The sequence below is a fragment of the Euwallacea similis genome, chromosome 25 (assembly GCF_039881205.1).
Source record: "Euwallacea similis isolate ESF13 chromosome 25, ESF131.1, whole genome shotgun sequence".
Taxonomy (NCBI): Eukaryota; Metazoa; Arthropoda; class Insecta; order Coleoptera; family Curculionidae; genus Euwallacea; species Euwallacea similis.
Genome location: NC_089633.1, coordinates 1,071,476 through 1,096,535, shown reverse-complemented (window position 1 = coordinate 1,096,535; position 25,060 = coordinate 1,071,476). Strand labels below are relative to the sequence as shown.

The window sequence follows — 25,060 nt, the reverse complement described above, 5'->3', positions numbered from 1 at the left end:
GCAATTTCCTTCAGAATGGAACAAAGAATTAAACGAAACAATGTTTTGTTCTTCGGTTTGTTTATCACTATTTTATTATTTTTAGTTAAAATGTAAAATTTAAATAAAAATATAAGTTTTTTTGCATAATTTATTTACTAAAATAAATTTTTTATGTAAAAATATTTAAGCTTTCATAAATTTCAATAAAAAAATTGCAAAAAAACCTTTTACAAAAAATGATGGTAAGATTTATGCGCCATGTTGCATGTAGGTGGCGTCCCCTTAACGCTACATCAAAACCGATGATTACATCTTGTGTATAGTATAAAAATATCCAAGTTCACAAAATTTCAATAATTGATCTTAAATGGTTCTCAAATAATTCCTGATTTTCGGAAATTTTTTTTTTTTTATACACCTTATATCTTCTTAACTAACAATATTTGATACAGGCAAGTTAATGCCAAATGTCTAATTTTTTACATGTATTATCTCCACTCGCTCTGTGTCCTTATAGTTATGGGACACCCTGTATATTAGTCCAATAAAAGATTTTTTACATTCTAACTGGAAAGTTTTTATTTGACTTTTAGTGGATATTCTAATATGGGGAACCCTGTATTTGGTGCGGTGTTATTGACTCGACAATAGTTGATCCCCATATTTTTATGATAATTTGACAGGCATAAGATATTAGAACTTTTCACAAAATGATTTAAATACTATGCTGGACGAGCTAAATTTAAATGTATTTAAAATGTTAAATTGGTTTCAACATGATGGAGCACCCCCTCACAATCTTTTAATGGTAAGAGATCTTTTGGACCTAACTTTTCCTAATTCTTAGACTAGGACAAATGGGCCAATCGCGTGGCTCGCGTGTTCGCCTGTCTTGTCAGTTTTGGACTTTTATTTATAAGGAACTGTTAAAAATAAAGTGTACAAAAGAACTTATGACACTATGGATGAGTTGAAAGTAGCTGTGAATAAGGCATTTTGTAATATTAATAGATGATCTGTTAGAAAAGCCACAAACTCTATTTTAAAAAGGTGTCAAATGTACATTAATATATGTATAAAATGGCGGATTTTTGAACATAATTTATGATGATCATTGATTATTTACTTAGGTACTTATTTGCTAAATGATTTAGTATATTATAGTATAAATGCAGAAGTTTTGATTGTATCTAATGTTTTGTTGTTTTTAGTTTTGTAATTGAGTTAATATTTTTAACTTGAATATTAAATAACATTTGAATGTTTAAGATGTTTTCCGTTGTTTATTACTAATAACTAAGATAAAGTACACATTTATTTTAAATAAAACAGTTAAAAGTGCGATAATTTTGGCACTTTTGAAAAGAAATATATCAAGTCTTATATTATTAAAAAGGAGAAAAAATGGGCTATTCTATACATCCACTTTTTAATATGGTTTCCACAAAAAAAAATTTTTGTCATATTTCACACTGTCGCTGTTAGCCATCAAATCATACAACTTTTTGTTGGTATAGGGACGGAAAATTCCAGACATTTTATTAGAAAAATATGAAAATAATAGAATTTTTTTAAAAATTTCTCGTGTAACACGTTACAAGATAAAATTGTGCCGCCGATAAAAACAGTTGATCTGATATTGTGAGATTATTATCAGTGTTATCTATCGGAAGATGTTAACAAAGCGTTATATTGGCGTATAAATACTGTCAAAACTTTTATTACCCGTTAATATTTCTTCAAAGTTAAACGTAAATATGTGAGCGTTCCTTTCACATTTCGACACCGTACCCGGCGACAAGGACAAGAGCCCCTTTTTCTTAAAATTAGATATTAATGATAGTATTCTATTTTATGTAGCTATTAATGATAGGCATGTCGAACTGATCTAATTCATGAGCTGAGGCGACACCTTCACTTTTTGGATTGCTAAATTTGTGAGCTATTATGGAGGCAGATAACGGGCGTTGTCGGGCAATTTTGGAGTTTTGGGTGAAAAGGGGATTTTTAAGAAAAGAAGGGACACACTTGCTTTTGAGACGCCGGGTTGACCGCAGGCCTCATTTTACTCCCTAGTAATCTTATAGAAATTAAATATTTTTTTAAAAAACGGAATTATTTTTCTTTTTCCCTAACATCTATGTACGTCTGGAGCTGTAAAAGCAGCAGTGTATATTTATGTCTGGAGCAGTTAAAGGGTTAATCGTTACAAAATTAAAAACGATCTTGGCATTAAAGCGACAATTCAATAGAGATGATTGATTTTGAAAGAGTAAGAGCTACGAGGGAGAGATAAATTTCGGGAGCGTCGAATTATAAGAGAATCTTAAAAGCTTCTTGGTATCTTAGGTACTAAACCTAAGGGTCAGTACCCATATGCGTATCCCGGTTTTAGAGAATTAACAGGGCAATCAACAGTTTCTAACTCCTTAAACTGCAAAGTTTAAAGAGAAAGGTAACAATGAAAATTAACGAGGGTGTCGCAACTGTACAAATTTTGGCTGAACGTGGATATATTTAGACTTTTGTTTTGACAAGGAAAAAGGAGTGAAAGCTTTTTTATGCAGGATAACCCTTATTGGAAGATAATGGGTTCCCAACATTAGCCATGCCGGGCATATTACTGAAATAGTAGAGTACATAGGCGTAGTCTAAGGGTACATTACATTATTAACGATAGTTGACTTACTGTCTGCAAAGGAGTTTTATGTACACGATGCACTCGCCAGTATGAAAACGCTCTTAAGTATTTGATTCTTTAACAGATTAACTGCAAATATGATAATAAATTATGTGTTGACTGGTGACACAAATTTGACGAAAAGCGTCAAAAATAAATATTAATTATTTAGATATGAGAGATCGCCAATATCTATTGAGAAATAAAAAATATATTTTTCACTTCTTTTCAGATTTTCCTATTTTACATTTAAGCGGTCGCATCCTCTCTGTTGGGGGTACAATCAACAACTATTTTTATTTGGGTCAATAAGTTATCAGTTAAGAAATAATTGCATGAAACAATTTAGTTGCGCTTATAATAATATTTTAAACTGATTTCATAATTTCGTTGCCAAATATTTAATCAGGCCTGTTTGTAATAGCAATGTTTTTAATTTATAACGAAATTATGAAATTATTTATTGTCACTGGCGTAGTCAGAATTTTATTTAGAGGAAATGAATGTCAAGAATCTACTTTTGCGTATAATACATATCTGTCCCAATATTTATAAGTACGATCCTGCTGCCTGCTCAGCTGTTTACAATTTAATGTGCAGTTGATGCCAATTGCGCATACGCGACGGTTACGGCGTTGCCAATGGCAGCATGGGACATATTCTTTATTGAAGTGTGATTAAATTAAATAATTTTGTAGGGTATAGATTAACAGATATTTAACTAATAAATGTATTAATCAAAGCCATTAGTTATCGAAACGTTAGCAGAGTTGGGATTATTAATCGCCCAGCAATAAGCGAGCTAGAAACAATATTTTTCGCCGACTACAGGTATTGGCAATGATTCTTAACCATTTTTGGTAATGATTCAAAGCAATTAAAAGTTTAACGTTCAAGTGGATTATTAATAACAAATTTTGCATACGTGAAATCAACGTGTTACTAGTCAGTGGACCGAAAAATCCTGCTCAAGGAACAATCACCAATTAGGAAATTCATATTTTTTTATGGGAATCGGGAACAAAGGACAAAACTCATTGTAGATTGGTTAGGGGGTGATGAGAGTGCATTGATGCGCTCAGGCCTTCTTTCGAATATTTAAATCAAATATTTTGCGGAAAATCACGCACTAAATGGAATTGAAATTCATGTTGAAATGAATGTGTGTTATCAGTCTAATGAAGTAAAGTGCTTGGAATGGATAAAATGGCATGTTTAAACCATCCTCAAAGACATAAAAAAAATAAACAGTAAATACTACTTAAAGTAATCATCGTTATAGAAAATCAAATTACAAGAAGAAAGGTTGAATTAAGTGGAATGGTCAAACACATCAATCCAAAATTGATGAAATTTGGAAGCAAAAATGTTGGAATCCGCGAAATTAATCCTGAATCGGCATCATCGCTTTCCGCCTCCTCCTTTTGTTTATCACAGCACAGTTGGTGTTATTTCAGAGTTGCCGGTTTGCCAGTTAAACTTACTAACGAAGGATATTCGAAAAAGGCAACATACTAATAAACGAGTAATAACAGAATTATTCGCCTAATTATTGCTGACTAGCACTATATTGAGATAAATCGCCAAAAATAATGAATTATAAAGGCAATTTGTTGCTGATTTTATTAGCATCATTTTTAAGTGATTCAATTTTTATTTTGGCATCTGGCAACACCGTAATAGTAGCATATCACAGGCTCGTGGTATTTAAAGAATCATGTCTTCATTAGAAACTTGTTTCCTTTGCTTTAAGACTTTGTCTTGGTTTCTAACGTGTTGATTTCTAAAAACCTTCAGTTTTTAAAAAATGTCCTCCAATAGTGAGAACGTTGATTATGGCAGCCCCTATTCCAACTACATATCGCCCTTGAGCAGTCGTTATGCCAGCAAAGAAATGCAATACAACTTCAGTGATCAAAAGAAGTTTTCCACATGGAGGAAGTTGTGGATCAACTTGGCCAAAGCCGAAAAGGTTCGTAAAAATGATTTTTTCTTATTAAAACGTTGCAAAAGTTGAGCAATTAATGTAAAGGAGGTAATTTGACATGGCACTGCAGTTTTTTGGTTAAAATTTGCCATATATCGTTCGTTTAAAAAAAATTTGGTCAAGTAAGCTTTGGAATTATTTAACATCGAGCCTGTATGTTTTTGATAATTCTTCTACGTAATCTCAAAATTGAACATAAACAAATAAACCTAACCTCACTTAACCTTAAAGTGTCACGTGACGACAAATGACGTCACGTGGAATTTAAAAGTGTATATGTTTTTTCAGATTTTTATCTGTGAGCTCTATCTCTCAAATGATGTTTAGAGATTCGCATAAATTGTTTAATTTAGATATTCAGTAATACTAAAATTATGCTTATTTATGTACTGGCGACATATGATACCACGCGAACACTTAAAGGTTAAATACGACTCTGTTTCCTTTATTATTAGTTGAATTTTATTAAAAATATTATTTTTCAAGACTCTACGAACTTGTGCGTTTTTTTATGAGTGCTAAAAATGGCGTTTATATTCGGGCAAAAAGTCTTTATGGTTGAGTCTTATTTTCGGAATGAACAGTTCATCAACGAAGAACGGGCCTTTAGAATTCAATCTTGTTTTCAAGTTTTGTGAAAAATTTTCTCATTCATATTGCAGTGCTGGAATAGCAATTTCGCAACACTTTGAATTATGTCGTGAAATTGTTTTGTAGAACTGGTATTGGTCGAAGGAAATTGGGAAGTGGTAGACCAAACTAAATGAACTCCAGAACTTGTTTCAAGTGTGAAACGAGTATTGGATAATAATCCCAGCACATCTTTAATAGCACTTTTTCAACAAATGGACGTATAGTCTTGTACTTGTCTTTTAATTCTTAAAAATAATCTAGGATTATATCCACACAAGATGCAAGTGTTTCAGAAACTGCAGCCTCCCAATTATGAAAAAAGACTGGGACATTGCAATTGTTTAAAAAAAAAATTAAAGTCCTAAAAAAGACTATTTTTAATACAATCCAACTAATAATAAAGGTAAACAGAGTTGTATTTAAGTGAAGTTAGTCATATTTGTTTATATTCGAGATTATTTAGAAGAACACATCAAAGACATATGAGCTCAGTGTCAAATAATTCCAAAGCCTATGTGACGGATTTTTTTAAAAATGCACAGTATGTAATTGCAATGAATCCTGCAAAAAGGGGCGAAAACGACGGTTTTGCATGGGAATTTGGATCCAAAAAAAGTGTTTCTGTTTGTGCAAACACTTAGCTTCAAGTCAACGAGTTAGAAATATGTTACTTAACATTGTTATATGCGATAATCTGTTTCGAACTAAATACCGTATTTGCTGTATACTGTATACCCACTTAAGTTAGTTACATTCTCCATTGGAAATATGGTAGTCATGTTAGTTCAGATTAGTCATGGAAAGAGGAGGAGTTAAGGAAAACTGAAAAAACCATGGTATACGAGGAGGTGTTTATTTTTGCATTGTAAAAAACATGTTTGAATGATATATATGGCACATTTTGAGAATTTGACATGAATGAGTATCGAATGAGTGATTCAAATACAGTAGAACTTCCTTAACTCGAAATATTCTCTACATCGAATATTTGAAAAGTAAACAACATTCACTAAAAGTTTGTTTTTTTCAATGTCACTAAGTAATATTACCTTCGTAAGTCGAATTTCTATAAGTCAAATATTTCAAAAACTCGAAACCAATATTTAGTGGGCAATCAAGCTTAGCTCGAATTTTTCGAGAAAATACCTACTGTATTTCGGGGATTTACCGATTTATGACGGACCATGACAAGTGGTGACAGATGAAACTTGCTTGGTTTTATAGCACGTGTTACGCCTTGCACACGGTTGTAAATCAATTTCAGTAAAGGTAGTGACATTTTAGGGACAAATATTTTTAGTGATTGTATCGTATATATTTTGTGCAGTATATGTAGTGCTTCATTGTATTAAAATGGCGAAGCGAAATTTAAAATGTTTAACTCTTAAGGAAAAACTAAAATTGCTGAGGTGGAAAATGGCGAAAATAAGAAAGAGGCATTGCAAAACAATTTGGAATTTCCTCTAACACATTATCGACCATTTAAAAAAAGGACAACTTTTACTAAATCAAGGGACCCTAATTTTGACTTGTACAGGCGAAAAAGATTTACAATTTGTATTATTAATAATGTCGAAAGAAGCTATGCGTAAGCAGGTTACTACCGCACGTGCTAAAAATCTTTCTCTCCCAGGAACTCTAATGAGAGGAAAAACTGAAGAATTTGCTGTTGATTTGGGTCGCGAAAATTTTTCAGTTAGTACAGGATGGTTAGATAAGTTAAAAAAAAGTCGTCCAAATCACGGTTTGTGGGAAAAATGCTTTTTCAGATTCGCAATGTAGTGAGAATAGGAAAGAAGATATTTCACCTCATTTAACTAGGTATTACGACGGAAATGACATTTTTAAATGCAGATGAAACGGGCCTCTTTCAAACGTTTACCTAACAAAACTTCAGGGTTTAAAGGTTAAAAATGTTTTGGTGGCAAGAACGGCAAGGAGAGAATAACATTATGTTATTCTCTCCATGCCATTCTCTCATATGTTATATAGTTATGGTTGTAAGCAATATAATTGGATCCGAAAAGTTGATATTGCTCGTTATTGGCAAGTCGAAGAATGAATCTTTAAAAGTTTTAAGGGCACAAAATCACATGATGTGGATTATGAGTACAACAAAAAGCCAGTAAAAACTATGAGAAGTGGCTCAAAATGCTATATAAAATGTTTGCTACTCAAATTAGGAAAGTTCTACTATTTGTCTACTAACTGTTTTGTACATCATTAAAATCTAAAGGAAAACTATAAAACACTAAACTGGAATATGTTCCTCCTAATCTGACCTCTGTTTTACAACCAATGAACAAGGGAATTATAAAAAATCTTAAGTAGATTATAGAAAATGAATCCTAATGAGAGTTTTGGCTCGTATGGAAGAACCAATTCCTACAACTGTGTCGCTACTTGATTGATTGAATTAGAGATCTAAATAAAACATGGAATACCGATGTAAAACAGCAAACAATCAGCAAATGTTTGGAGGAATGCAAAATTTGCTAAAAATGAATTAGTGCTGAATATTACTAATAACTGTAATAAAGAAGATAATTTTCCACTGTCTAAATTAAAACAAATTTGAACATCATACAGAACCACAATGAATGCCGACGATGTGTTATTTGAAGATTATGTTAATATTGACTATGGTGTGCAAACAATGGGATTCCCAACACACGAAGACATTTCAGAAATCGTTATAGAAAATCTTATTCTTGATGGAACAGGTACATACAGTAGTGGCCATAAGTATGGAAACTTCTTTAATATTGCATTTTTTCTTAACTACCGGGTATAAATTGAAATCGAACATATACAACAGATTCAACAATTTTTACTTTATCGATATCCTCGGTATATTGGTATTTATTGGTATTGCCTTTAGAATGCAGATAAAAAAATTAATTTGCTGCGGACAAAAGTATGGAAACTTTTTTTCATTTGTTGATAAAAATCGCCAATAATTGATAAATTTATAGAATTTTGCATAGTATCTGATAAAGTTCATAGTAGTAACGATGCCAAAACGCCATTTGTCTGAAGAAGTAAAACAGCGTATTGTTGAACTATATAGAAATGGGAACAGGCAGTGCGATATTTCTAGTACTTTAAATATCCCCAAAGGCACTATCTCCAAAATATTAAAACGCTTCCATGAACGTCAAAGAACAAGCAATGCTCCACGACCGGGTAGACCCAAAAAATATTCCAAAAGTACCCTAAAATTAATAAAAAGGATGTCGGAGAAAAACCCACAGTTGACTTCGGTGGATATTTCAAGACGCCTTGCCGAAGAACAAAACATCGTGGTTCCAAATAGAACAGTGCGGAGAATTTTAGTGAATGAAGGTTTATTTGGTAGGGTTTCTGTAAAGAAACCGCTTATTTAAAAAAAAATAAAAAGGCACGACTTTCATTCGCTTGGGAGCACATCAACTGGTCGCCAGAAAAATGGAAAACCATCTTATGGAGCGATGAAAGCAAATTTCAGCTGTTCGGAAGTGATGATATTCGATACGTTAGACGTCCCAAGAATGAAAGATTCAACCCTAAATACCAGTTGCCGACTGTGAAACACGGCGGTGGAAGCCGGCGGTGTGGAGATGTTTTTCGGCGTCTGGCGTTGGTCCATTAATTAAAATAAACGGCATTATGGACCGATTCGCTTATAAAGATATATTGGTAAACCATATGCTTCCGTTTGCTGAGTGGGAAATGCCGTTATCTTGGAGTTTCCAACAAGATAACGACCCAAAGCACACATCTAAGCTCGTTAAAAATTGGTTTGAAGTAAACTGTGTGCCGAAAATGGAATGGCCTTCCCAGAGTCCGGACCTGAATCCGATCGAACATCTTTGGGAACATCTGGGAAGACAAATTAGAAAAGAAAAAATTCACAATGTCAATCATTTGTTTAGTATTATAGAGCGAGAGTGGAAATTAATTTCCGTGGAAACATGTAAAAAACTGGTTTGTTCTATGAATGAGAGATGTCGTGCTGTTATTAAAGCAAATGGCTATGCCACCAAATATTAAATAAAAATCGAAATAAATGTTATTTTACTTTAGTTATTTAAATAAAATGTATAGGTTTCCATACTTTTGTCCACCTTAAAATTTTCATTCCTGATGATTATTTTTTGAGAATATCTCAGAACGTCCCCTATTGTATATTTTGATATCGTACATTCTTATCTAACAATACTATGAAGACAATCTTATAAAAGTAACACAGAAAGAAAATCTGTAGGAATATTTAAAGTTTCCATACTTATGGCCACTACTGTATATGTGTATGTAAGTTAAAATAAAATCTTTCAACGTGAAAAACAAATATTTTTAATTGTTTTAGATTCGGAGGCAGATGGTGATAATGAAAGCAAGGTTGCAACAATTGTTGTCATACTCGCATTTAACCAAGTGTATTGTGTTATCTAAACCCTAAGAAATTTTGCTTTATTAAGAGAAACTGTTCTAAATGCAATAAGTGGCTAATTAAATGTAGTGGAAGATTTTATAGAAAAAGAGAAGTGGTTTTTATTTAAATTAAAAAAAAGATTTTTTCGAATAAGAATCTATTACATGTGAACATACATACGTATGTCCTAAGTAACTGTTTTTTTGCAATAATAAGCGTATGTACACATACAGTAGCGGACAAAAGTGGAGCAACAAACATATTTTTGAAAATATTCAAGGTTTGCTACGACTTATTCATAAATTAGTAATATCAAAATTATGTTAGGATATCTAGAAATAACGCTGTAGAAAATTATAAGTTTATTCCTGAATTCAAGGTATTTAACAACAAAAACGAATAAATGTGGCGGACAAAAGTAGAGCAACAATATATAAAAATTCTTTCTGACGTCTTTTTTTCTTAAACACATTTGAGTTATTGTGTTTAGTATTATTGGTGAAAACTAGCAAATATGCCTCGTGGTAAATCTCTCTCAGTACAATTGAAACAATTAATTATTTCGAAGTTTGAATCTAGAATGTCCCAAAGTGATATTGCTAGAGAATTAAATCTTAATCGCTCTATAATCTGTAGAGTATTGCGTGCCTACAAGATTCGCAAAAGTGTACTGAGTCCTCCAAAAACAGGTCGTCCTCGAAAGACAACAAGAGTTCAAGACAAAAAAATTGTGAACATTTCAAAAGGGGATACATATAAAACAGCAGTTGATATTGCACAGGAATGTAGTGACTTTGGTGTTTCTGTAAGATTGATTCGAAGACGCTTACAAGAAAAAAGTTTGAATGCCCGCAGACCCGCTAGAAAACCCTTCATTTCTAAGAAGAACAGGATGGCCCGGCTCCGTTTTGCAAATGACCATCTTAACTGGAGTTTCGAAAAATGGAAAACTGTGCTATTCTCCGACGAGAGTAAATTTAATTTGTATTCCTCGGATGGAATTCGATATGTCAGGCGTCCTCCAAATGAAAGGTACAAGCCAAAGTACACTAAAGGCACAATTAAATTTGGTGGGGGTAACGTATTAGTGTGGGGATCATTTTCCGGGTTTGGAATGGGACCATTGATAAAAATAGAGGGCATTATGGACCGGTTTAAATATCTGGAGATATTAATGGATCATATGCTTCCGTTTGCAGAGGAAAACTTGTCATTATCATGGATTTTTCAACATGACAATGACCCGAAGCATACTGCGAAAATAATAAAAAAATATTTGGAAGAGCAACGGGTAAATGTAATGCAGTGGCCTGCCCAAAGTCCCGACCTTAATCCAATAGAGAACTTATGGGAGATAGTAGACCGTAAAACAAGGACAGAGAATCCACAAAAATTTAGAAACTCCGCAGAATTATTCACCGCCATTTCAACTGCATGGAATTCCATTTCAGAAGAAACCATAAATAAATTATTAAAGTCTATGAGGAATAGATGCATTGAAGTTATTAAAAACAATGGCAATGCTACTAAGTATTAGTTAAAATTTTCATAATCATTCAAAATTTCATATGTTACTCTACTTTTGTCCGCCACATTTATTCGTTTTTGTTGTTAAATACCTTGAATTCAGGAATAAACTTATAATTTTCTACAGCGTTATTTCTAGATATCCTAACATAATTTTGATATTACTAATTTATGAATAAGTCGTAGCAAACCTTGAATATTTTCAAAAATATGTTTGTTGCTCCACTTTTGTCCGCTACTGTATATGTATATACTATTAGGTCGTGTAGTATGAAATGAGTAGAATTGAATTGAAACTTTAGTCATTTTTTTTTCATATGAAATGTTTTTATTGTCAATCGAAATATGCACCACCATTATCAATACACTTCTGCCATTTAACGGGAAGTTCATTGATTCCCCTGCTGTAAAAGCCTGCAGGCCGGGAGTCGATAAACTCTTGGAAGGCAGCTTTGACAGCCTCGTCGGAGTTGAATGTTTTCCCTACCAAGAAGTTATCCAAATTTTGAAAGAAGTGGTAATCAGTGGGTGCTAAGTCGGGTGAATACGGTGGATGACGAAGAGTTTCCAATTCCAACTCCTGTAGCTTGGTCAAGGTGACTTGTGCGGTGTGTGGCCGAGCGTTGTCGTGCAACAATAGCGGTGCGCTTCGATTGACTAATCTTGGCTGCTTAACCGTCAGTTGCCTCATCATTTCGGTCAGTTGTCGGCAGTAGACATCAGCCGTAATCGATTCACCAGGTTTCATGAAGCTGTGATGGATGACACCTGCGTTGGACCACCAAACGGACACCATAAACCTCTTTTGATGAAGATTTTTTTTCGCACAATGTTTTGGTGGTTCATCTTGATCCAACCACTGCGATGAACGTCTGGTATTGTAATATAGGATCCATTTCTCAACACAAGTAACAATCCGATTGAAAAATGGATCGTTATTATACCGGCACAACAAAGAAACACAAGCTTCGAGACGTCGTTCTTTCTGTATGTCGCTCAACTCATGCGGTACCCACTTGTCCAGCTTTTTCACCTTACCAATTTCAACCAAATGAGTCAATATTGTTTTTTTGGTTACACTGAATATTAACGATAATTCGCTTGCACCACGGCTTTCAGATAATCGTTACCCACTTGAGTTTCAGGTCGTCCACGTGGTTCATTTGTTCAGGTTAGTTCAGGTCAAAATTGCCAGAACGAAATTTCATGAACCAACGAGATACTGTTTGCTGTGAAGTGACTTCAGTACCAAACACATCATTAATATTGCGAACCGTCTGAGCTGTTGTGGTTCCACGGTGGAACTCATATTTCATTAACACACGAATTTCACTATTTTGCATCGCTGCTCAAAAATGTTTATAAAAATAAAAGTTTTCAATAATTTTGAACACTTTAAACTCTGATCGAAAGAGGAAGAATGTGCCATTTCCACATAAAAAAGTCAAGTCCAAATATAGATTTAGAGTGAAGTTATTCGCAGTTGAATGTGGCATTTCGAGAATCTACTCATTTCATACTACACGACCTAATAGTTCACTTTTTTTTTTTGAAAATTTACCTGAAATAGATTGAGCAGTTTGTAAAGAGCGTGACACCTTATAATCTCAACGGTATCTAAGGACTGAAAACAACCATTTAATCATCTATTTAATATCCAACGACCACTACCCACCAAGTAATCATACAAGAACATGAAGTCTTGGGCCTCATCAAACTGATGAACGTCGAGTTGCTCCTCTAAGGTCCGCGAATTGCGCAGGGTCATAACCTTTAATAGCAATTTCTTCATTACGCCTGTAAAACATGAACACATAATGACCTTTATCCACACGTCTAGGCCCAATTTAACAAAAAAAGCAATGTTTGGTAGTTTCATAGCAATAAAGCCGTGTTTTGCGCCAATTCATAACCATGGATCGAATATGGGTCCATCATTTTACACCTGAGACAAAACAGCAGTCAAAACAATGAACTTAAAGAGGAGAATTAACTCCAAAGAAGAAAAAAACCGTCCCATCTACAGGAAAGGCGATGACGTCAGTTTTTTTGGATGCACGTGGGATAATTTTTATTGACTATCTCCCTAAAGGAAAAAACAATAATTGGAGAATATTATACAGATTGATTTCAGTATTTGAAGGCAGAAATTAGGAAAAAGGGAGCCCATTTGACGAAAAAGAAAGTCTTATTTCATCAAAACAACGCACCTGTCTATACTTCCGTCATCGCGATAGCCAAAATCATTCAACTTGATTTTGAACTTTTCTTTCACCCATCCTATTTGCCAGATTTAGCCCTCTCAAATTATTGTTTATTCCCAAACTTGAAAAAATTGCTTGGTGGAAAGAGATTTGCCAATAATGAAGAGGTGAATTTCGAGGTTGATGCCTATTGGGAAACATTCGAAGCTTACTATAAACAAGTTAGAGGAACCATAGAACATCGCTGAGAAAAGTGTGTCAATCCCAAAAGAGAGTATATTGAGAAGCAATGTAATATTTTCCAATTTTTTTTAAGTGTTAGGTCGGGTACTTCTAGGATTATTCTCGTATTTTTGTGGCAATTGGCTCGAGCATCCAAAAAAGCCGGACGGGCAATCGCCTACATCTGTATTTTTGCAAGTTTGAAGGGAGAAATTTTTGGTGTAAGTTTCAATAAAGTCAATGAGTGTTTCGCTGTAAATTTACATTACTTACCTCCATCATCTTCATCTTAACCGTTTCCTCTGCTCATCATAGATTTGGGGGATATTGGGGCCGAAAGGTCAGAAAGTTATAATTGATTCAGCTGCATCATGATTTGTAAGCCTACGAATGGTAATTATCCTTTTTGTCTCATGCTGTTAAGCTGCAAAAGGGATTGGTTGGTCTGTGGTTCTTCTTCGCAATTTGTTGCAAAAACAAGTATAAATTATTTATTTTGTGGAAATCTTCAAAAGTCACCAGGAGATAACGAGGCACGTGAAATTGAATATCCAGGCATATTGGGCTGAACTTCATACTTTAAAGAAAGAGTACTTGCAACATTAGTGATTTGCTGAAAATGGCTTTTATCACAGGTGATGTAAGGAGACTGAGTATCGTGGGGGTGGACGCAACGGTTATACCGTCTATAGAAGACGCAAATGTTAAAAATACGTCAAGAACCGAGAAACCCTGCTTAATTTACTTTGCTACTATGATGGCAACATTTTTTATAAGTTCTTGGGGGACTGTGGTGGCATTTGCGACGCTCGCTTTTTCAATTTGTTAGAAAATGTAAGGGGGATGCTTACCAGTTTTCACTGCAACCTATTAGGGTTTGCTGCATTCAACAATTAGTACAAGAATTTTGGCTAAATTTTGAATCCTAGACTGGAAAAGAGTAAAATTAGTTTAGTTGACACTGTCAGGTTAGTTCAGGTTAGCTAGTGATTGGGCACCTAGGGTTAATTTCCTTAAGATTTGGTTTTTCAAACTTCTATTAAGCAAATTTTCATTTCCTACAATGATCTAGAAAACCTGGATGTAGTGTCGTTTTTACAGTTTTGAGGCCCCTCTTTGGCAACTGAGACACTAATTCATGGCGCTGAAGTCGGAGGAAACCACATCACCATGATTTCTTACATTCGCTATACTTCTATTGCGCCGGCGCATAACTCATCTTTTACAACAAAATCGGTCGGTAATTGTTGATCACATCTAGTTCTATTAATTATCGGTTTCATATATGTGGTCATCTTGGTTAGTTGGTTTGTCTGAACAACCATTTGCTCAACAGGAATGAAAGACGATTGGCGAAATGATTAATTGATTTCCCTTTTTTTGAGTTGTAACGAAGCTATTGTTTTATAAAGTCTCATTCAACTGAACTCTTGTTGATGCTATAGAAAAATTTTAACTTCTTGGCACAACTAAACTTCTTCTAGTTCATCATCCTCCTCCTGACCATCATCACGGAATGATTCCCCAGTGTTGATGTAAGAATTGCCAGTAGTTTTGGATAGATGAAGCCAACATTCTAGATGCCATGAACTGTTTTGCAGTCTGTTTTATGAAGTTGAGACCCGGTTGGGCTACTGATCGAGCCCAACTGGGAAACATGGATGCATTAGAGGGTGCTCCTATAGAGACGTAAGTGCTATGAGATTGAGGTGTTATGGTGTTTTTTTTGCTCGTCATCGGACCGAATGTGATAACCGACGATCACTATCAGGCTGGATCTGGGCATGTCATCAGTACAATATCGCCCAAGGATAACGGGAAATCAAAAATTTATTTCTTTTGGAGAAGTCACTTGCTCAAACGTCGTTTTCGCTCAATCTTCAGTAACGCCTTTCCCTTTCATTATTTACCTCATCGAACTGAGTTTTACGTGGTCAATTATTACAAAACTTTTTATCAAAAACTGAATATTTGGAAAACCTTTTTGTGTTCGTCCCACAACTACAAGTTGTGTTTGAACGACATAATGACAGTATATACCATATTGAACTAAACTCTTCAATATGTTTTTTTTCCCAGGAATTGGGGCTTCAAATAACCCAAGAACAAATCAGTGAAATGGAATCTCATATCTATGACATAAACTTCAAGGAGGCTTCTGAAGAGGAGAAACTGACCAGGCATGATGTTATGGCTCACGTGCACGTGTTTGCCAAACAGTGTCCTTTAGCAGCCCCCATTATCCACTTAGGAGCCACCTCCTGCTTTGTGGGTGACAATACCGACCTCATCATCCTCAGGGAAGGCTTGGAGATGTTGCAGCAGAAACTCGCTGCAGTTATTTTTAATTTAAGTCACTTTTGTGAGGATTACAGGTAAACTGGTCATACTTTTAATGCTACTGTTTGAAACTAAAGCTTTCTAGAGCCACACCTGCACTCGGATTTACACACCTGCAGCCTGCGCAGCTGACCACAGTAGGCAAAAGGGCAACATTGTGGTTGTTTGATTTATTACTGGATGAAAGGGCCTTGCGAAGAGCTGCTGAAGACTTGCGATTCAGGGGTGCCAAGGGTACCACTGGAACCCAAGCTTCTTTCTTGCAGCTCTTCAATGGAGATGGCGAGAAGGTCAAGAAATTGGATAAGAGAGTGGCTGAATTGAGTGGGTTTAACAAGGTTTATCCAGTCACTGGGCAGACTTACAGTAGAAAAGTTGATTTGGAAGTTGTCTCCGTGCTCGCATCTTTAGGTCAGCACATCTTCAATTCATTGGATGATTTTTTTATTATTAATTTTATGATAGGATCTTCAATTCATAAAATGTGTTCTGACTTGCGGTTGTTGGCAAATATGAAAGAGATTGAAGAGCCCTTTGAGAGCAGTCAAATCGGCAGTTCAGCCATGCCCTACAAGAGAAATCCCATGAGGTCAGAGAGATGTTGTGCTCTAGCTAGGCATCTGATAGCGTTGTTTTCAAATGCTGCCAATACACACAGTGTCCAATGGTATAAAAATTTGAAATTTCTTGGAGTTTAAAACGATAGTATTGTGATTTCAGGCTGGAGCGAACTTTGGATGACTCCGCTAACCGCAGAATAACATTAGCCGAAGCTTTCTTAAGCGCTGATGCTGCCCTCATTACCTTGACAAACGTCACTCAAGGTTTGGTGGTATACCCTAAAGTTATCCAGAGGAGGATAAATCAGGAGCTTCCGTTTATGTCCGCGGAAAATATAATCATGGCTATGGTTAAAAAAGGGGGAGACAGACAAGTATAATGACCGTGTTTAAATCAACACAGAGCTCTAGAGAGCCTTTACAGGTTTGTCACGAAAAAATTCGAGTTTTGTCTCAAGAAGCCGGCAACCAAGTGAAAATTCATGGCAAAGAGAATGATCTTCTTGATCGAGTTAGAGCAGATTCATATTTTGCTCCTATAGTGAATGAATTGGAGTCAATTTTGGATTCTTCCACGTACATTGGAAGAGCTTCAGAGCAGGTCATTGAGTTCCTAGATAGCGAGGTCACACCAGTTTTAGCTTTATACGATTTGGAAAAGCTACAAAAGCCCGTCAATTTGACCATTTAATTGTTGTTCTAAGTATAATAATATAGTATATTTTTATGTTAATATGTGGGTTTAATAATTCCTTAACGTTATGATTCTAACTATATTAGTTCATACGAGGAGCCTTTTTGGGGTTCGAAATCCCGCTCATGCAAAACTCTTTGAGGCGTTAGTTTTTTGTTTTTTTTTTTAAATAAAAAACGCAATTTAATCTGGTTATTGAACAGTTGTCAGAGGACATTTCTAGTGATAATTTATCTTCAGAAAACGGATCCAAACACCAGAGATTGACGAAAATGTTTCCTTGTGATGTTGAATCCGTTTTTTTCCCTTCGTCCCAAACCCCAATTGCCGTTCAATTAACTCTTCCCCATTAGAAAAAGTGAATGATTTTTTAGTTTTTTCATACATTATAATGACAAAAAAAAATTAGAAAAATTGGGAAGCAAAACACAAATTCTCGTATTTACGTTAGATAACTTAAATTTATAATTCCATGTCAAAAAACATGCATTGCAGATGCTGTAAACATAGCCAATTTGAGTTAATTTGTCCCAAATATTAAGCAACACATTGCGCTTCCTCTTGCGAGAGGCGCCGCCATCTTCTCCAACGAATGAATTTGTTCAAGAGGTATGTATTTCGTCATTGGTGAGCTTAATATCCTTTTAAATTATATTTTTCTGTGAAATGAATGATGGATCAGGAGTCATGTTTTAAATGACCTAAAGTTGTTATAGAAAAAATTTAATTATACAAAAATTATATATGAAATAAAATAATTACGTAATTAAATAAAAATCCTTTACACATTTATGGACGGAATAGATAAGTGCCATTTTTTAAAATGAATACATGAGAGCGTGCCCAACTTAACCACCAAAATAATACAATTTCCCTTACATCCTATAATATATTATTTACAGCAAATAAAGTACTTTCAAGATCAGAAATCTTCCTTTAACAGAAAAGTGTAAACTCCATCCACAGCAAACAAAACTGCGTTCACAAAGGTAAAAACTGTGGCCGCTGAAAGCATGCTGATCCAAGACATCTGAATCTCCCAGTATCCCTGAAACTTCTTTTTTCTATCTGCGATTAGGAGAATTCCAGAAACGAAGAAGAGGATGGCTGCTACTAAGGAGAAGAGGGATGATATCCTAAAAAATAGTTTTGTGCAAATGGTGTAAAGTAAGTTGATTCAGGTGAGGCGGTATCCATAGTGCCATTTTTGTATATGTTATACTAAAATGAATGGGGATGTACTGGTACCTGAAAGGTATTTTATCCTTGATACAGCGTGACACAATAAAAATGGCATTAATTAGCAAATATCCGGCAAAAGCTAATAGAATTACTGCTACTTGTTCCACATAAATTTTGGACATATTGGCAGCTTGTTTGGTGGGTTCGATGAACATTCCCAAGCAAAGAGCGCATAAGAGCTATAAGGAGATCTATCGAGTTTTTGATGGCTGAAACTATAAAATTCCATACCAATTCCAAGATCTTCAGTATCAGCTGCCAATGCTTCTTAATTTTCCCCTTCAAGGACTTTTCAGGCTCCTCGTTCAACTCCCCCGCAGCTTTCTCTTCAGCTTCAACCTCTTTAGCCTCTTCCTTCTCCTCCTCTTTCTCCTTATTGTCTTCCGGCAAATCGATAATCCTCACTTGCACTTTTTTGACTTCCATAGTCGACATAGTCAGTTTTTTGGGGATGTCGTAGAGAGACTCTCGGCCCGCCACTTTGACTAAATTTTCGGTAAATTGTAACTTAATTTTTCCTCTTAATTGTTACCAAATATAATAGAGAGACTCACCTCTAAATGTTAACCAGAAGCACTTAATGTTTCATCGCCCCAGGAACGTTGATGTTAGTTTGGCCAAGTCGGATTATTAAGTGATCCCTAGAGAGAGGTCTTTAATTGGCCGGAATTAACCCTAATATAACCTTTGGATTAATCGTTCGAATTCTTACACCTACGTCTATGGCCTCTTCGCTTAGTCATTGTTAAGTGGTTCTAAATAGCTAATTTTGCCAAGTTGTTTTATTTAAATTTGTCAATAATTCTTCAGCGAATCATCAAATCCTCTATTTAGTGATAATACTTATGTAGATTTTTTCTTTGATTAATACTAATTTAGTAGATAATAAGTGACGTTATGTACTCGATAACAAGCTTTAATTCATCATGGGTTCTTGCTAAGAACAATATCAGCATGGAACACAATAAGAACGTGCGAAAACCATTTTCAAGGTACAGGTCGTTGGTTGCGACACAGCTCGGATTATGACCTTTGATGGTTTTATTATTATTTCGTTGAATTATTACTACGGTTCATCTGGGCGAACCCTGAACCCTGAAGGTTGAAGTAGGTTTATAGTTTTCTATTGCAGTTATTTTGACCTAAAGTAGTATAGATAGATAAATGCAGGTTTGTTCGGAAAACGAGCCCGGATTGCGGAAACTGCGGAATTGTTGATACCGCAGAACACTGCATTTTCCAATGCCTTTTATTCGAAGAGCAGCGAGACGTGCTAAAAGAATGCGTGGGCAACCTAACTCCAACACCCTTCATCAACGGGATGTTAGAAGGCAGCACAAAGTGGTACCGTTGTAGCAGTATCACTTTTGCGATGATTAAGGAAAAAGAATCCATAGAGCATACCACTCAAGAGAAACAATAATCTCGGGCCTAGAAGCAACGGACAGACAAATTCCTAAGCCCCTCGACAGTGATGTTTTGTCCCCCAGAGACAGTTCTAGTTCGTCCAGGCTGCTGGAAAAGGAAACCCGAGAATTTTAATGGGTCGCCAAAGCACCAGACCAAGGGTCTTCGGAAGATTTTCCCCGAGACAAAAGTTACGATTAATTCAGGTGAGTACCCAAAGTCATACACACCGCAAAATGTGTATTTTGATAACACTGGATATTCAAGGTGGTGCACGTAAGATGGTCCACTGCCTTATCTCAAAAACTGTGAGGTTTAGAAAAAAGTAATGCAGTTTTTCATGAGTTTTTATTTTTTTATGTTTTCCAATTTACAGGGTGGTCTAGAAAATCTTAGCGTGATAAAAACGCATTTTTTTTAATGGAATACCCTATATTTTGTTACAAATATTAATTCTGCTTGTAACTATAAGTTTTTTTTGTTATTACAAGATATGAAAAATTTTTCAGTTTTTGAGTTAATTCAATTTAAAGTAAAAATTGAAGGAAAAATAAGTTTTCTAAAATTCTCAATTAATTCAAATAGTATCAACTGAATCATTTGAAAACTTGCCCAGTTAAAAGCAAAGGATCATTCCACAAGAGTATATTTTTAATTTTTTGAAAAACTTTATACATGGTGTGAAAAAAATATCCAAACTTTTCACATTTCAAGTGCCTCAAACTCGATTTTTTTTAAAGGAACATCATGTATTTTTTTTGAAAACAAATTCTTTTATTAATTGATTTTGAAATGATGATACGTGCTATATATCTAAACTGAAGAGATTTTACATACTTAGCCGATTAATATTATTAATCACCATTTTTTCTATTAAAATACTAATTATATATTTATCATGAAATTAACTTACAATTATAGAATTTTTACGCACAAAATATATTCTAAACTAAAGTCAAAGCTTGTAACAAATTTTCCACATGGCTATCTCTATTTGCTATGCATGTGGAATATATTTCCTCTAGTTTGCTTGTCGACCTTAATACCGACTAATCGGCTAAGTACATACATATGTATGGGAAAATATATGTATATGGGATAAGAACCACAATCACAATTAAACATAGAGGTGCATCGATTGAAATTTGGGGTTATTTGTCCTGATCCGGGGAAGGCCATATTCGTAAAACTGAGGAGATTATGAATCACATCCAATATAAAAATATTATGGATACTGTAATGTTACCGTATGCCGAAGAGAACTTTCCTGTAGTATGGAAATTTCAGCCATGGCAGCTTGTGTTGATGCTTGATTCGACCAGAATTCTATGTCCCTTTCAAAATGTCCTCCTTGCAGTCCGGATCTTAATCCAACAGATAATTCGTGGAATGATGTAACAAAAGCTTTAAGACAACAAAACGTCAAAAATATTTCAAATTTATTCGATGCTGTTAAGCAAGTGTGGTACTTTATTCCTAAGAAACGTTTTCAGGCACTAATTAAGTCTATGCCAAATCATTGTTTTGAAATAGAGAGAAGTATAAAGGTTACCTGACTGAGTTACTAGCTATTTTAAGTTTTGTTTGTCTTGTTAATGATGTTATATATTTAAATACATTGCTTTTAATTATATGTCCGAGGAGTTTGTTGACCTTTTTATGAAAAAGTGTTTTTTTTAGTTTTGATTATTACAATTTTCTTAAAATTTTGCAATATTGATTTCCTTTATTATCTAGTAAAAGTCGTTAAAAAATTGTTGTGATTTTTTAAAGTTTACTTTTAAGGAATTATACGTATTTTTAATTTTTTTACACGTCGTTCTTAATTCTATGCCCGCCACTGCAGAAGGGGGCGCACTTCGGTATCAACATGACTATGACAAATCAAAGATGTAATACCATTTGAATTTTATTTTCTTTGGACACATTTTCTATTTTTCACTTTTTAATTAACAACTTTAGTTGAAAACAAATAATTAGCTTCATATTAAAGGACCCTTTAAAATTTATAAATAAATTCGATATCTCAAAAAAAAAAAATTTACGAGTACATTCTAATGAAAGGATGGCTATTTTATTTAATTGATAAATGTTTAAAAATAATTTTTACTATAATTTGGGGTTAATTTTTTTTTCCATTAATAAAGGTTTTTTTTTTCAATTTAATGTGTTATTTTAAATGTGTCACTTCAATTTTTGTTGATATCTGGAAAATGAGTTTTAGAAAATAGCTTTTTTAATAAAAAATACATAACTGTTTATGCTATTTACAAGTTTATAAAAAATCGGGTATTTTATTTAAAAAACAAAGCTTGCCTTGAAATGTCCTTTAAATGACTTTGAATAAAAATTTGCTTATGTACGTTGGACGTCCCCTTTCATGTCAAGCAATGTTTGAGGCTTTTTTGATTTTATATTTGGTTTCGGAGATAATCGTTTGTGTCACTTTAAACGAAATATTTTGTAGAACAGCTTCAACGGAAAGTCTTCCAGTCATAAGGGGGATTATCCTAATCAAGCCAAGACTGAAAGAACTCAACAAAATGCACATATCAAGAGGAACGAAACACACTGAAATTAAACAATCAATATTTGTACAGTGGCAAACAACTCGGGACAATTACAATAGATGGACTAAAATCTTCATTAAAGATGTTAAAACATAGACAGGTCAGAAATGGGGGAATTTGGATTATCACACAACACAGGCAACAGCATATTCGGGCAATACCTAAATATCATAGGCAAATAACAGGACATCAAATGTACTAGTACCGAAAGGAGGAAGACACACCTGAAGACGCTAGATTTACATGTAACAACTGGACACAAGAGAGGAAACTGGCTGAGGAGAAGATGGCTGCATTGTAGATAAATTAAATGTCGCAAAACTGCTCCTTCATTCTGAAGACCACTAGAATACTACAAAGCTAAGGACGATGATGGACACGAAACAAACGAAACGAACACATAAAGGAAGAACTCACTGGTCCGAAGTTATGCCTTACGAGGGTGCCGAACGCGAGGAAAGGGGGTTTAATCGGTTGGTGATTCCCTGATGGGAACCCGACACAAAGAAGGTGAATAAGATCGCTTTTCGCCAAGTCCTCAAAATCTAGAAGCAGATTCCCGTCAATCTCGAAAAAAAAGGTTAGTTCAGGTTTGCCTCCGTCTGGAGTAGGGCCAAACGGCAGTCGTAGACGGAACCATGGCAGGAAGAGGAGAGGTTTTAGTGGATAGGCATCCTCGTCGGAGATGAATCCCACGTAGCCTGGTCGTCAACACGAGACTAGGTTTCCTCCTTTACAAAAAAAAGTTAATTCAGGTTAGTACCCACAACTTGCTTCTGCAGAGCATTGCATTTTCAAGTACCCAAGTTCCAGATCTGAAGGAAAGAACTGATAGCGTGTCTCGACGCGTTGACACCATAAGTCTTGATGAGGGATGTTAGAGAACGAGGTTACATTGGGCCGCTGCAGAAATGCCATTTGTGCTATAATTGAAGAAAATGGAGATCTGGAACATACTGCTCAAAGCGCTTAAAAACATGTTCTTCCCCAATGAATACAAATTAAATCGCAAAACAGATGTAAGAAAAGAACATTGAATTCACTCTTGTCTAACCCCCATGTGCTCATTCCCTAGAGGCCGTTCTGAGAACGTTTACCGATAAAAATTTGAAAATTTTTAAGGATTTGACGAAACTTTATGAGGAAAATCATAACAAGCAGCACTTGTCGCTTTCATGTTATTTCGCAGCAATTTCCTTTCTCAAAAATGAGGCTCCTTTCGGGCATAAGTAACTCCTACGCCATCAAGAAATTAATTCCATTTTTGTAGATCATTGAAAGAGCAGCTTTGAAATCAGAATAATATACAAAATTACATGGAATTTGCATAATACGTGATATTATTGTATTATGCGAGGTGCTTTACTCGTTCATATAGGATGGAGCAGCAAAATGGAAAAAATTCAATATGTAAATATTTTGACGCATATGAAAAAATGAAGAAACATGTCAATTTTAGATTTTAAAATTACATCCTGTAATGTAAAAATTTTATCCCTACATTTTACCCCTTTTGTGTGATAATTGCAACCCCCAAATTTTTAAATTGAAAGCCTGGGTTCTTGATACCTCAATTAAAAGGTCTTTTTATTCTCTATTCAAAACTGGTATGGTTTAAAATTTTATTGCAAAGATTAATTTTTAAAAAATTATGTAATTGACAACATTTTCTACAATAAACTTAAAACTGAATTACTAACACCATTTCGTTATTGAACAGTATCCTAATTGTAAATAAAAATGTCTTCTAACATTAATCAACATCTGAGACGTACCCAATCTAATCGCAAGCGTTATTTTTCTTTTTAAATTAGCTAGATCGCGTGATTTAGTTTTGTACACCACACTCTTCACATATCCTCATAGGAAGAACTCTAATATAGTAAAATCAGGTGATCGTGCTGGCCATTCTCGCGATCTTCGCTTCCCTATCCACTGATTTGGAAAATTTCAGTCAGGGTACATTGAGATAGATTTGTTTTGTTATTTTATTACATTATAAATAACGAAGTGGTGTTAATTAAAAAGTTTTTAGTTTGTTGTAGAGAATTTTGTCAATTACATGAATTTATTCTTTTCCTATTATTTTTTCAAATAAAGTTTAAAACCATAATAATTTTGAATAGAGAGTGAAAATATTTTTCAAATGAGGTATCACAAACCAACCTTTATACTTCTAATCTAAAAATTTTGGGGTTGCAATTGTCACGTAAAGGGCGTTGAATTTAGGGATGAAATTTTTACGTTACAAAATGTAATTTTAGAATTTAAAATGAATGTGTTTCGGTATTTTTTTCACATATGCCGAAATATGCAGATATTGAATTTATTCCATTTGGCTGTTCCACCTTGTATAATATACGTTACACTACCTTGACTTAGTTTTCATTTTTTACTCTACTTTTAGCCATTCAATGGTCAAGAGAAGACTTTGTTTCGAGCCATAATACCTCCATTCAATCATACCACCTTTCCTAACAAATTCTTACGACAATTCTACTCTTATGAGCTCATGTTTGTTTACAATAATTTTCAACAGTTAATACTACAAGGATAACCGCTTCCCACCACTCAACAGTATCGTTCGGATCGCTTGTA

The 25,060-nt window shown here is 34.5% G+C and overlaps 2 protein-coding genes across 3 annotated transcripts; one reads left to right on the top strand and one right to left on the bottom strand.

Annotated features, from left to right (window-relative positions):
* The first annotated feature begins 4,351 nt into the window (after positions 1 to 4,351).
* On the top strand, positions 4,352 to 17,282 carry AdSL (adenylosuccinate lyase). Its single transcript, XM_066402318.1, has 6 exons — positions 4,352 to 4,634; positions 15,729 to 16,024; positions 16,075 to 16,400; positions 16,455 to 16,656; positions 16,710 to 16,923; positions 16,974 to 17,282. The coding sequence occupies exons 1-6, from the start codon at positions 4,470 to 4,472 to the stop codon at positions 17,238 to 17,240; spliced, it is 1,470 nt and encodes a 489-aa protein (XP_066258415.1). The 5' UTR covers positions 4,352 to 4,469; the 3' UTR covers positions 17,241 to 17,282.
* An 836-nt stretch (positions 17,283 to 18,118) lies between these two features.
* Positions 18,119 to 19,219, bottom strand: LOC136416820 (uncharacterized). Of its 2 annotated transcripts, none has more exons than XM_066402186.1 (4): positions 19,040 to 19,219; positions 18,717 to 18,964; positions 18,492 to 18,664; positions 18,119 to 18,379 (listed from the first exon to the last, which is right to left on the bottom strand). In XM_066402186.1, the coding sequence occupies exons 2-4, from the start codon at positions 18,918 to 18,920 to the stop codon at positions 18,166 to 18,168; spliced, it is 591 nt and encodes a 196-aa protein (XP_066258283.1). In that variant the 5' UTR covers positions 18,921 to 18,964; positions 19,040 to 19,219; the 3' UTR covers positions 18,119 to 18,165. The 2 variants fall into 2 exon arrangements, with proteins under 2 accessions (XP_066258283.1, XP_066258282.1); XM_066402185.1 differs by having other exon boundaries at positions 18,717 to 18,992; positions 19,040 to 19,211.
* Positions 19,220 to 25,060: the final 5,841 nt, after the last annotated feature.